The sequence below is a fragment of the Carcharodon carcharias genome, chromosome 22, assembly GCF_017639515.1.
Source record: "Carcharodon carcharias isolate sCarCar2 chromosome 22, sCarCar2.pri, whole genome shotgun sequence".
NCBI lineage: Eukaryota > Metazoa > Chordata > Chondrichthyes > Lamniformes > Lamnidae > Carcharodon > Carcharodon carcharias.
This window is the reverse complement of record NC_054488.1, coordinates 9,572,329-9,585,275: the sequence shown is the minus strand read 5'-3', so window position 1 is coordinate 9,585,275 and position 12,947 is coordinate 9,572,329. Positions and strand designations below refer to the sequence as shown.

At 41.8% G+C, this 12,947-nt stretch overlaps 1 protein-coding gene across 1 annotated transcript in view; it reads left to right on the top strand.

Moving 5' to 3' along the window:
• tbcd (tubulin folding cofactor D) overlaps positions 1-12,947 on the top strand; it is a 268,520-nt gene that overhangs the window by 235,542 nt on the left and 20,031 nt on the right. The window contains exons 33-34 of the mRNA XM_041216683.1: positions 11,666-11,787; positions 12,534-12,611. Of these exons, the coding sequence (XP_041072617.1) occupies positions 11,666-11,787; positions 12,534-12,611 (200 nt within the window). The remainder of the gene's footprint in view (positions 1-11,665; positions 11,788-12,533; positions 12,612-12,947) is intronic.

Genomic DNA, 12,947 nt, shown 5'->3' with positions numbered 1-12,947 from the left:
ACAGCCCTCACCGCACCCCCTCCCCAACCAGATCCCTCAGGATACATCCATCCCCCGCCCCCCACCCCCCACCGACCTGACCTCGGGGCACTACCAAACCTCCACCTCCCCACCCCTCGACCCAACCTCGGGGCACCCACACCCAACCCGATGTCGGAACCCCACCCCACACCCATGCCCCCCCCCCGGACAATCCTACCTACTTACCTTAGACACTTACCTTCTCCCTGGCCCTTAAAACTTACCTGCTTTATGGCACCTCGTGCTGTAACAAATGGGGCACGGCCTCCTCGAATGCGCTAGATCCATACTTCAGTGGGGCCTGCGAGGAGTCTTTCGATGCAGGCGCCGAGCAGCTCCGGCAATCGGAAGTGGCAACGTAATTCTGAATACCAGGTGTGTGCATTTATTTCTTCTAATTTCTAAGTTCAAGGTGTTAGTACAAAAATGACTTGACTTTGACAGCCTATTGCGGGATGCATGTTTATAAAAAGCCTTTTAAAAATTGTCAAGTTAAGCAGACAAACTAAATCCAAATAAATATAAAACCTAGGCCAGTTTACAACAGAAGGGCTGAGGCAGTCACAGAGGTGGGCACTGTTTTGAAATGAAAATAAAGTGTTCTACACGATAGAGAAGTTAAAATACCTCTGCTATTACTATATGGCTTCTGGTACCAAAATATAACATTTTTTTTACCAGTTTTTGGTAGGAGTATATCTCTTGTTTCTATTCCTACCATTCTGTGCTGGGTGGAAGAACTTCTATTTTTTAGGTAGCCTTAATCCTGTCATTTTCATTTCTCCTTGACATGGGGCACTCCTTTAATGTAAATAACTACAACCAACTCAGCAAAACTGGTGAAAGTCCCTTGAGGAATATAGGCAAGTTTAAATAAGAAGCAAGGCAGAAAACCCAGTTTTGTAACACTAGAACTTCTGAGCTGCCTAGTTACTGGCATCCTTTAATTTAGTTTTTAGCAGACATATCTGGAATAATGGCTACCATTATAGTAGTCTTACATTTATTTGGCAAGTACATTGTGGTTTGGCTCATAGGTATCAGTGATGTTGGCACGATTTGCTGTGTACAATCAAACCGAATTCAGATAATGGGAATCATTCACGGTTGAAGAAGGAAGATAGAATCCCCCAAACGCAAACAAAAATAGTCAATCATTTTATTTCCCCAGCAGTCCTGGTCGTAATACAGTTAATAATTCTCTTACCTTCCTGGTGGTGTCATCAAGACTAGCTAAGAGTTGTTAGAGGACTATTTATCCTTGGCAAGTGACTCCATTTCTCTTCGCCCTTATATTTATTACTCTGCTGCAGTCACCCACTTGTGTTACCACTCAACTTGGGAAATTGTTTGGTGTAATTCTATGAAATTTTTAATTTCTCACTGCTGGTCAGTGTCCTGTTTACAATTTTTTTGGGAGGTAAATGGCTCATGCAGTTCTATAATGCTTAATAGTGGGTGCAATGACAAAAAGTTTTTACTTATCTAATCCTGAATATTTTTATTGAAATTATGCCGCCTCTTTTCTTGGGTATTTTAGAAGCATATGTTGGCACCTTGCTAAACATTAAAAATCTGTCCTAATTGGAGCCCAAGTTATTATATTTTTCGGCATTTTATTTCAGAACTTAGAATTGCTATGATATAGGTCCCTGTTTCATTTGTAAGTGTTACTGACTAGAAGAGAGGCTTGGTTGTTTTTTTAAAGGTGTACATACAAACAGACGAACAAGGAGCAAGAGTAGGCCATTCGGCCTCTCAAGCATGCTTCACCATATAATAAGATCATGGCTGATCTGATAGCAACTTCAAATCTGCATCCCGCCTACCACCCATAACCTATCACCCCCTTGCTTACCAAGAATGTATCTACCTCTGCCTTAAAAATATTCAAAGACTCTGCTTCTACCGCCTTTTCAGGAAGAGAGATCCAAAGACTCGCGACCCTCTGAGAGAAAAAATTTCACCTCATCTCTGTTTTAAATGGGTGACTCCATATTTTTAAACAATGACCCCTATTTCTAGATTCTCCCATGAGAGGAAACATCCTTTTCATATCTACCCTGTCCCCTCAGGATCTTATATGTTTCAATCAAATTGCTTCTTACTCTTCTAAACTCCTGCAGATACAAGCCTAGCCTAACCAACCTTTTCTGATAAGGCAACCTGCCCATTCCAAGTATTAATCTGGTAAACCTTGTCTGAACTGCTTCCAATGCATTTACATCCTTCCTTAAATATGGTGACCAATATTGTACACAGTACTCCAGAGGTGGTCTTATTAGCGCTCTGTATAACTAAAGCATAACCTCGCTACTTTTGTATTCAACTCCCCGCACATTAAATGATAATATTCTTTGAGCTTTCCTAATTACTTGCTGTGCCTGCACATCAGCCTTTTACGATTCATGCACTAAGACATCTAGAACCCTCTGCATCTCAGAGCTCTACAATCTCTCCCCATTTAGATAATGCGCCTCTCTCTTGTTCTTCCTGCCAAAAGGGACAATTTCACATTTTCCCAAATTACACTCCAATTATTATTGTGAAGTTAATAAGAGGTTTGTATTACAACAAATTTTAAGCTTTTAGATCTTTTTCCTAAATGTTTGTCTTCAGTTTACTGATTTTGGCAAAGAATAAACCCAAGCTCAAATATTTCACTTGATGAATGCACACAAACCCAGGGCTGAATTTCAGTCGCCCGTAGGGGTGAGTTCAAGTGTGTGCAAGCATGGAAAATCACCGATTTTAAGGCGGCACTGGTTCCTAGCATCTCAGGGATGCAATATGATTTTTAAAGAGAAGGCGGGGGTAGAGCTGGCAACCTGCCTCCAATTAACTGCTTGTTGAGCTCGTTGGAAGCCTGGGGAGCAACAGCTTGGTATTTTCAACTGGAGAAGCATGGAGAAAACGGAGGGCCGTGTTAGGGCATAGCTGTCAGGAGCACAACAGGGAGCCATTAGGGTTAATGAATGCAGTCTGAAAAGGTTTATAAAATGTGAAATTTAAATTCATTTGCTCATGTAGTGGCACAGAGTTGCCAATTCTGGTGTTGAGATGCTTGCTTTTGTGAAGAGTGAGCGTTTGGACCCTTGCTTCTGTAGTGTAGTGGAATGTTTGTGCAGTGCAGTGGTTATCATGTTCGCCTCAGTTCCCTGTTTCAAAACCGGGCAGAAACATTATCCGAGCTTGCTAATTTAGAGTGAGGAAAATTTGGGTAATTCAGGTTTGTTGTTGAATGTTCCCTGAATCTCATATGTTACAGGCATGTTACTTTTTGGAAGGGTTACACCTGAACTGGAATGGGACCAACATCCTTGTGGGGAGGTTTGCTAGTGTTGTTGGGCAGGATTTAAACTAGCTTGGCAGGGGGATGGGATCCTGAGACGAGGTTCAGTGGGGGAGATGCACAGCCAAAATTAGAAGACAGAGCAAGTGAGTCTGGAAGGCATAGAAATTATAGGCCAGTTAAGGCACAAGGGAGCTTGACAAGGTTGGATAATAGTTATTTTAGTGCAAGGATTCTGATGAATAAGGCAGATGAGCAGAGGGCACAAATTAACACATGGAAGTGTGATGTCATTGCAGTCACAGAGACATGGTTGAGAGCGGGGGAGGATTGGCACCTCAATATTCCAGAATATACAGTCATTAGGTGAGACAGGGAAGGAGGTAAAAGAGGAGGGGGTATCGCAATATTGATCAAGGAATCAATTACAGTGGTAAGGAGGGATGATGTCTTAGAAGGCCCCTCAAATGGAGCCATATGGGTAGAACTTAAAAACAAAATAGGAGCAATCACATTGCTGGGAGTGTACTATAGGCTTCCAAACAGTCAGAGAGAAATAGAAGAGCAGATATGTAGACAAATTTCAGAGAAGTGTAAAAATAATAGGGTAGTAATAGTGGGGGATTTCAACTTACCCAACATTAAATAGGTTAGTCATGGTGTGATAGGTTTAGAGGGAGTGGAATTCTTAAAATGCATCCAGGCGAGCTTTTTAAGCCAGTACGTGGAAGATCCTACAAGAGAGAGAGCAGTCCTGGACTTAATTTAAGGGAATGAAGCCGGGCAAGTGGCAGAGCTATCAGTGGGGGAGCATTTTGCAGATAGTGATCATAACTCCGTTAGATTTAAGGTTGTTATGGAAAAGGACAAGGATAGGCCAGAAATCAGAGTTCTAAATTGGGGGAAAACCGATTTTAATAAGATCAGATATGATTTGGCCAGAATGGCCTGGGAGCAGCTACTTTTAGGTAAATCTGCATCAGAGCAGTGGGACTCATTCAAGAAGGAAATAGGGAGAGTACAGGGCCAACATATTCCAGTAAAGACAAAGGGTGGGACCAACAAGTCCAGGGAACCCTGGATGTCAAGGGATATACAGGATTGGATAAAGAGAAAAGGGGAGGCTTATGGCACGTACAACAGAAGCCCTAGTTGAGTATAGAATGTGCAGTGGGGATCTTAAAAAGGAAATTAGGAGAGCAAAAAAGGGGCATGAAAAAATATTGGCAGGTAAAGTAAAGGAAAATCCAAAGTTTTTTTAAAGGTACATTAAGAGTAAGAGGGTAACCAGGGAAAGAGTAGAGCCCATTAAGGACCATAGTGGTAATTTGTGTGTGGAGCCAGAAGACATAGGTAGGGTTCTAAATGAATACTTTGCAGCGATGTTCACGGGTGAGAGGGACGATGTGGGTATGGAAATCAGGCACAAGGGCTGTGATATAATTAAAGAAATTAGCATAGAGAGGGAGGAGGTTCTAAGTGGTCTGGCAGGCTTAAAACTAAATAAATCTCCAGGCCTGGCTGAAATGTATGCCAGGCTGTTGAGTGAGGCAAGGGAGGAGATAGCAGGGGCGCTGGCAATAATTTTCAATACCTCTCTGGCCACAGAAGAGGTGCCAGAGGGCTGGAGGACAGCCAACGTGGTACCGTTATTCAAGAAGGGAGGAAGGGATAAACCAGGGAACTACAGGCCAGTCAGTCTAACCTCAGTGGTGGGGAAACTATTGGAAGCAATTCTGAGGGACGGAATGAATCTACACTTGGAGAGGCAGGGATTAATCAAGGACAGTCAGCATGGTTTTGTTAAGGGGAGGTCATGTCTGACCAATTTGATTGAATTTTTCGAAGTGGTGACCAGGTGTGTAGACCAGGGCAATGCATTTGATGTAGTCTACTTGGACTTCAGCAAGGATTTTCATAAGGTCCCACATGGGTGACTGATAACGAAGGTAAGAGCCCATTGGATCCAAGGCATTTGGCAAATTAGATTCAGAATTGGCTGAGAGGCAGGAAGTGGAGGGTGATGGTCGAGGGGTGTTTTTGTGACTGGATGCCTGCATCCAGTGGGGTTCCACAGGGATCGGTGTTGGGTGCCTTGCTGTTTGTGGTATATATAAATGATTTAGACTTGAATGTAGGAGGGTTGATCAGTAAGTTTGCAGATGACATGAAAATTGATGGGGTGGTATATAGTGAGGAGGATAGCCTTAGATTACAGGAGTATATAGATCGGCTGGTCAGATGGGCTGATCAGTGGCAAATGGAATTTAATCCGGATAAGTGTGAGATGATGCACTTGGGCAGGACAAACAAGGCACAGGAATACTCAATGAATGGTAGGACCCTGGAAAATACCGAGGATCAGAGGGACTTTGGTATGCATGTCCACCGGTCTCTTAAGGTAGCGGGATAAGTAGATAAGGTGGTTAAGAAAGTATATGGGATACTTGCCTTTATTAGCTGAGGCATAAAATATAAGAGCAGGGAGGTTATGCTGGAACTATATAAAATGCTGCTTAGGCCACAGTAGAGTATTGCGTGCAGTGTTGGAATCCACATTATAAGAAGGATGTGATTGCACTAGAGAGAGTGCAGAGGAGATTTACTAGGATGTTGCCTGGGCTGGAGAATTTTAGTTATGAGGAGAGATTGGATAGACTGGGGTTATATTCCCTGGAGCAGAGGAGATTGAGGGGGGACATGATTGAGGTGTATAAAATTATAAGGGGCATAGATAGGGTAGACAGGAAGGAACTTTTTCCCTTTGTGGAGGGATCAATAACCAGGGGGCATAGATTTAAGGTAAGAGGCAGGAGGTTTAGAGGGAATGTGTGGAAGAATTTTTTCACCTAGAGGGTGGTGGAATCTGGAACTCTCTGCCTGAAAGGGTGGTAGAGGCAGAAACCCTCATAACATTGAAGAAGAATTTGGATGTGCACTTGCGATGCCATGGCACAGTGGAAATTTCTGCTCTCTGGCAATTTCTGGATATTGGATGAGCAGTCTGATAATTTAGCAATGGTGCAGGTTGCAAGAGAGGGGTGATGTTGAGGTAGATCTGAGTATCGTCAACGTCCAAGTAAAAAATAATGCCATGCTTTTAGATGTTGTTGCCAAGGGTCAACATGTAGCTGAGCAAGTACTGAGATTGTACTTGTCCCCAGTGTTGTGAAGGATAGGTCTGGCCAAGTTCCAGTGTAACACTCCAAGCAGTTGAACCAAGCTGTACCACCTATTCGGCATGGTAAAGTTTATGCAGGTAAACACCTTTGACCACAAGTCCATTACTGTACGTAATGTCCTAGAAGCCCTGCGGACAAAGGAGCTGATAGATCCTGCCGAATAGTTCACTGAGTAGACTGTCAAAGTTATTTGGCAGAATGCCTCATGGACAGAACTTTCAAACAAGCACCAAGACATAGCTTGGCTGGTGGTGAGAAAGGCCCTCCCCTATGTGCCCGGAGCCTCACCCCCTCTGCACTTTGCCCTCTAGGTGGCTGTTGGTGGGAATGAGACTGTAGTCTATCTCCTTGTAGAATGTGCCTTTGCAAAGAAGGTCTGGAGAGAGATGCAGTGGTTTTCGTTGAAGTTCATCCCGAGCGGCTCTGTGACGCAGGACTCTGTGTTCCACGGGCTGTTCCCCGGGACACACGCCAAGATAAATGTCAACTGCAGCTGGAGGACCATTAACTAGGTGACAGACACCATTTGCACTGCCTGAAACGTTTTGGTCTTCCAGTGCCAAAAGCTGTACCTGACTGAGTGTTGCAAACTGGCATATTCAAGGTCCAGAACTAGGTGCTGAGGGATGCACTAAAGCTTGGGGCAGCAACCACAGAGGTGTAATGTGGAAAGGCCACTGTTGAAAGCCTTTCAGCTATTCTGCACCAAGGGGCTGGAAAGTGTGTAGAACTCCTCGATCTGTAAGACTGACATTGAATGTACATTGTGAATATCAAGAGTATTGAAATTGTGTTGAGAAGCTTAGAAAGGAGCATGCTGTAAAGAGAAAAGTTGAAATCTATTGTTCTTTCTATAATTTTCAGTTTGAAATGTTTTTTCCTCCGGCTGTATGCCTGACATGGAATGTATATTGTAAATATCAAGAGTATTGCAATTGTATTGAGGCATCTAAAAGTGGAACATGCTGTATGGAGACCAGCTGAATTTTATTGTACTTGCTATAATTTTCAAGTCAGAATATTTTGTAATGTACTTCTGCAAATTTTATGAATGAAGTATATTTTGGGAAAAAAAACGTGTAGATGAGCTAAAGGAGAGAACCAAAGAAAGACACTGGAGGTAATGGTGTGGAAGTGGGAAGAGAAGTCATTGCAAGTGATACTCTGCCTAAGATAACACAAATAATAGTGGAATTGGGTGAACTGAATGACATTGGAGTGGTCTTGGATCAGGATAGTATGGACAACCGTGTCAAGGCTGTGGACAGGTCAAGATGGATGCGGAGGGATAGTTTCTCTTTGTTACAATCACATAAGATATCTATTGTGAATTTGATACAAACCGTTTCAGTACCATGGTAGGTATAAGAAACGTGATTGGAGAGATGGGCATGAATTTTGGAGGCAACAACACTTTCAAGGACTTAGGAAAAGAAAGGGAGGTTGGAGATACGGTGATAACTTGCAAGGACAGTGAGGTCAAGGGTTTTCTTTTGGGGAGAGAGGTGATGATAGCAGATTTAAAGGAGAGAGGGTCAACACTTGAAGAAAGAGAACCATTAATAATATCAGCTAACACAGAGACCAGGAGAGGAAGCTGGGTGGTCAGCAGTTTAGTGGGAATGGTGTTGAGGGATCAAGAAGTGAGTCTCAGCAACAAGTTGAGCCAAGAGGAGGGTGTGGAGTTAGATGGGAGAAAATTGAGACAAAGATGCAAGATTGGAGCTAAGGGGCGGAACCTTTAGAGAAAGTTTGATCCAATGAGCTAATGGAAGTGGGGGGATGTAGCAAAGACAGCTAATTAGATTGCCTCTATCTTAATGTCAAAGAATTCTATGAGCTCTCAATTATTGGTGGAGGTGCGGGTGGACGAGACAGGAAAGAGGGCTGTAAGAAAAGGATTTACATTAGAAAAAAGAAGCCAGGGATTATCTTTGTATTCCTGGATGATCCTGGAATAGTGAGAAGTTTTAACAGCCAAGAGCAGGACTCGATAGTGTTTTATGTAATCCAGCCAGATGAATGGCTAAACCGGTTATTCGCCATTTCCTTTCAAGTCTACATTCCTTGGGCTTAAGTTGACAAAACTGAAGGCCATGTCATGGAGAATGGTCAAGGTAAGAGGGAATAAAGGTTTTACTGGGGAATAGGCTATCAAAGGAGGAGGTGGGGGCGCAGTTGAGAAAATGAGCAGAAATGTTGCCTTATCTGTGATTGATACAATGGGAGTAGAAGACCATCTGAGATGGTAAGGTCAAGGAGGTAGCTGTGAATATGGGTTGGGGTGCTTACACAGAGGGAGAAATTTGGAGAGGATGCAGACAGTGAACTCTGAGTAGAGAGACAGCCTGATGAGTGGAGATTGGAATCACCCAGGATGAGAAGTCATTTGGTACAGAGACTCAGGAGGAAAGCAGTGATTTGATGAGAACGTTTTTGTCGTACTTGGATGGGCAGTAGAGAACTGGATTTTGAATGAGACGTGAGAGGGGTGGAACAAGCTTGAGATGCTCAAAGGAGGCCAAAGTGCAGAGGTACATAAGGTCAGGTCAAGGTGTGATTTGGCGCTAAGCACTGCTATCACAACAGTCTTGACAGGGAAAGTGATGGAAGGAATAGCCAAATGTGGTGCCTTTGTGTTGAGGAAGGAGGTCATCACTCCCCAGCCAAGCTTCCATTAAGGCCGTGATGTCAAACAATCATCTGCATTAAGTTCATTGATGGCGAGAACCTTGTTCACAAGTGAACAGCCGTTCTGATGGGAGATGAATAGAGAGGCAGTGAGAGCTGCTGTGCTGGTGAAGTGCACATGATCAGCCCATGGGAGGGGTGAGTTGGATGTAGAGATTTGTGTGACCGGTCCCCAATGAATGTGTTGGGCAGGAATTTTGGTGCAAGAGTAGGAGTGACAACCCCAATTGCCCTATCCTAATGAGCTAGCACCGAGTACCTCGATGAGCCCTTCAGAGGATAACAAGAGAGGCACAGAGGGACTGTTTAGACATATCCATGAGGGAGTCGAGTCTAGAAAGGCGGCAAGAAAACAGTTCAACATTCACTTAAAGTGAGCCATCTAGAGTTCTCGATGAGCAACACATAAACATGTTGAGGGCAGGGGCAGCACTTTTTCGCCATCACCAAAAAATAGCAAGCTTTAAATTTGTCATGGTAGAGCATTGTTGAAATTTACTGACCTACTGTGCATTTTTAATGAGGCTTGGTTTCCATTAACATTTAGTTTGCCTATTGTGGATATAGATTGTGTGTGATATATATTCAGTTAAATATAGCAATTTGCTTCTTCTCTTCTCCTCCATTGGGGCATACTGCCATGACAGCTTATTAACTGGTTGGAGTGCAGACGTCACAGAAACAGAAGCAACCATTTTAAATTCAATTCAGAAAACTTGCTATGAAGCAACCTTAATATTTCAGAAAGTCTAACTTTTGTTAGGGTCAAAGTAATTATCTGTTGTGCACCTACGTCATTATTGTTTTCATAACAATCTCCTGGCTCTCTCAATTTATCAACGTAATTGTATGTCCATTGTTAGGGCTTTTCACAATGGTTTTTATTCCCTATTATTTTCTTTATAAATCTTAAAATAACTTGAAAATGACTGGGGGGAACATTTTGGGAAGAAAAGACAACCATCACCCTTTCCTACATTCTGTTTTCATACTGCTGTGGTGAGATTTTAAACTAGTTATCGAACTACCATAGGCGTAGTGTCATATAAACGGATGAGGAAGGTTCAGTAAGCAAGTAGCAGAAAAAAATGCAGTTGATGAAAGCTCACCTTAATAATGCAAGTAGCATTTCAGACCAATGTGGAACTGGCAGACCTGAGTTACACTGCCGACTGTTCATTGAGTTCTTGCCAGAGCTCTGCACATTGGCATCCAAATGATGGTTATGTCATTTATGTTAAGGGATACTGTCATCCCAGCTAGCTGCTAACATTTTTAAAAAAACTGAAGCTTCTAAATTCCCCGTTATTCCACTAGAAAAGCCACACCAAAAAATATACTAGCGATTAAGGTTTATATCAGAGCTTTCAAGTTGATTAGTGTTAATTAATGTAACAGCAATAGGATTTTTCTCAATAGTATTCAGTGGAAGTGAGCACATTTCCAAAGGCAGACTGGGGATAGGAAAGATTGAAGAACAAACACAGAGCAGGAATAAGTCTGCATATGCCAATAGTCAGCTTTTTAAAGCTGTTGGTAAGCATACCTTGCATTCCATGTGTCAGTTTGTCAGTGTTTAAGACAAAAACCTTTTTTCCCTCTACTGGGATTAGAAATTGTCAATGAATTCGATCAGTTGAAGAGCATGACTGGTGGTGGCCAGATCAGATCTGGCACTTTTAAATCATAGAGTGGATATGGCACAGGAGACCATTCAGCCTGTTGTGCCCATGTCGTCTTTCTGCAAGAACAACACAGCTGCGTAGTCCCACTCCCCGCCCTTTCCCCATAGCCCTGCAAATTGCTGAAGGGCAACTAAAGCCAGAGCTCCTTGGATGATGAAGTAGATTGTTACATCCAATCAAATAGTAGACAGTGGAATGCCAAATGAATGAGTTAAGCGTTTACTATTATCAACAACTGTAACACCTAAAACAAAAACAGAAATACCTGGAAAAACTCAGCAGGTCTGGCAGCATTGGCAGGGAAGAGCAAAGTTGACATTTCGAGTCCTCGTGACCCTTCAACAGAACTAAGAACTATAACACCTAGCCTCATGTACATTAGGGTCTTAAGAGTCAAGTGTTTGGGTGTGACCCTTCATCACAATTCAGTTCTGAAGCTTTCTTTTGATATTGACTAGGAAGGGTATTTGCCATGATTATAGTGTTTACTTTTTATTTAGTTTGTTAGCCTTTTCATGCTGAAAATACTGACACTGTCGCTATATAGAACTTGTGTATTGAATATAATTTTACTGCTCATTTCATGACCTCATGGCTTTCAATGGGAGAAACTGAGTGTTACTTGCATTTTGTTTGAGGTAAAAAGAACAGAACTCTCTAGATAATAACAACGCCAACTTCATCAACAGCTTTTATGGTACAAATTTGAGTTTTCATTGTTTAGATTGAACATACTATTACACTGTGGAATGTTTTTATAATTGTGACTTGCCCCATTTGACTTTGTATTTCAGGTGCGATATTCAGCCCAGTCACTCTTTGATTATCTCAAAACAATCCGCAATGACCTGGAAGCCATGAACAAGTTTTGTGGAACCTTAATACAAATCTTTAAGGATAATATACATAATGACAGGTAGGAAAACAGGTGGTAATTTTTATGGCTTAATTACTGTTTGGAAAGTACACTTTTAGTTGGTAGTCAACCCCAGTAGATCTTTGACCATCTTCGTGGGCACTGGTGAAGTCTGTACCTGACCATAAAGGGCTTAGATTTCGGTTTTCTACTCATTTAATGGATAGAAGTTAAGAAAATAAAAAATACTAATCGTATAGAATGTGTATTAGAATATTAGCTAAACTAACTAATGGCACATAAGCAGCAACTGTTGTAATTGTATCCGGTACAGATTTTTGCCTGGATGCAATTCCTTTCTGATTGCACTTCAGAAGGGACCACCAATGAGACAAATGTTCTTTTGTGAAAAAAAAACTCACTGTAATCTGGTTTATGTTAGTAATAGTTTGCAAGTTGAAACTATGGCCATTTAAATGTTTTTAGATATATTTTTTATGTGGTTCTCCCTCCCATTCTGCAGGTAAGTAATTAGTCATAGTCACAAAGGGCCATAGGCATCTCCCTTCAAGTACTGCCTTTTTTATTCATGCATATCAAATATAGGAGCCTTTTTGAAATGACTTTAGGTTTTTCTTAAAACGCTTGTCATGAACATTCTTACTCAAAATGTAAATCAATAATCATGTTATATTTATTTTGAAAGATTTAAATATAAGCCCTTAGATTTTTCAATTTGACATGATTTTGCAATAATAATTTATTTCCAGTTTTCCTCCCCCTTCAACATTGTCACTATTTTTCAGGGTATCTATCCCCATGCTGAAGATGCTTGACCAAATGCTGGCTAATGGATGCTTTGATATTTTCACAGTAGATGAAAGGTATTTATTAGTAAGAGATAAGATGTCTGCTCATATCCTAGATATCCATATAGCTCCTAGCACATGAATACTCTGCTTTATTAGTCTAAACTCTGAACAAGATTTGTGCCATTTTAAAATGGAATAAGGTTTATGTCACTTGTACTTCAGTGCATATTTCCATTGGTCTGTGCTGTTGAATTGCCAAACAGTTTCCATTCTTGATTTTTGGCATCGGATTCATTGCTGAACAAACTCCTCCTGATTGGGACTGTCTGACCTGAGGGGTGTGCCGGGATAGAGAGTCACTGGAGCTTATTGTTGAGCACCTCTTGGTATCTTGTTACAGAGCAACAT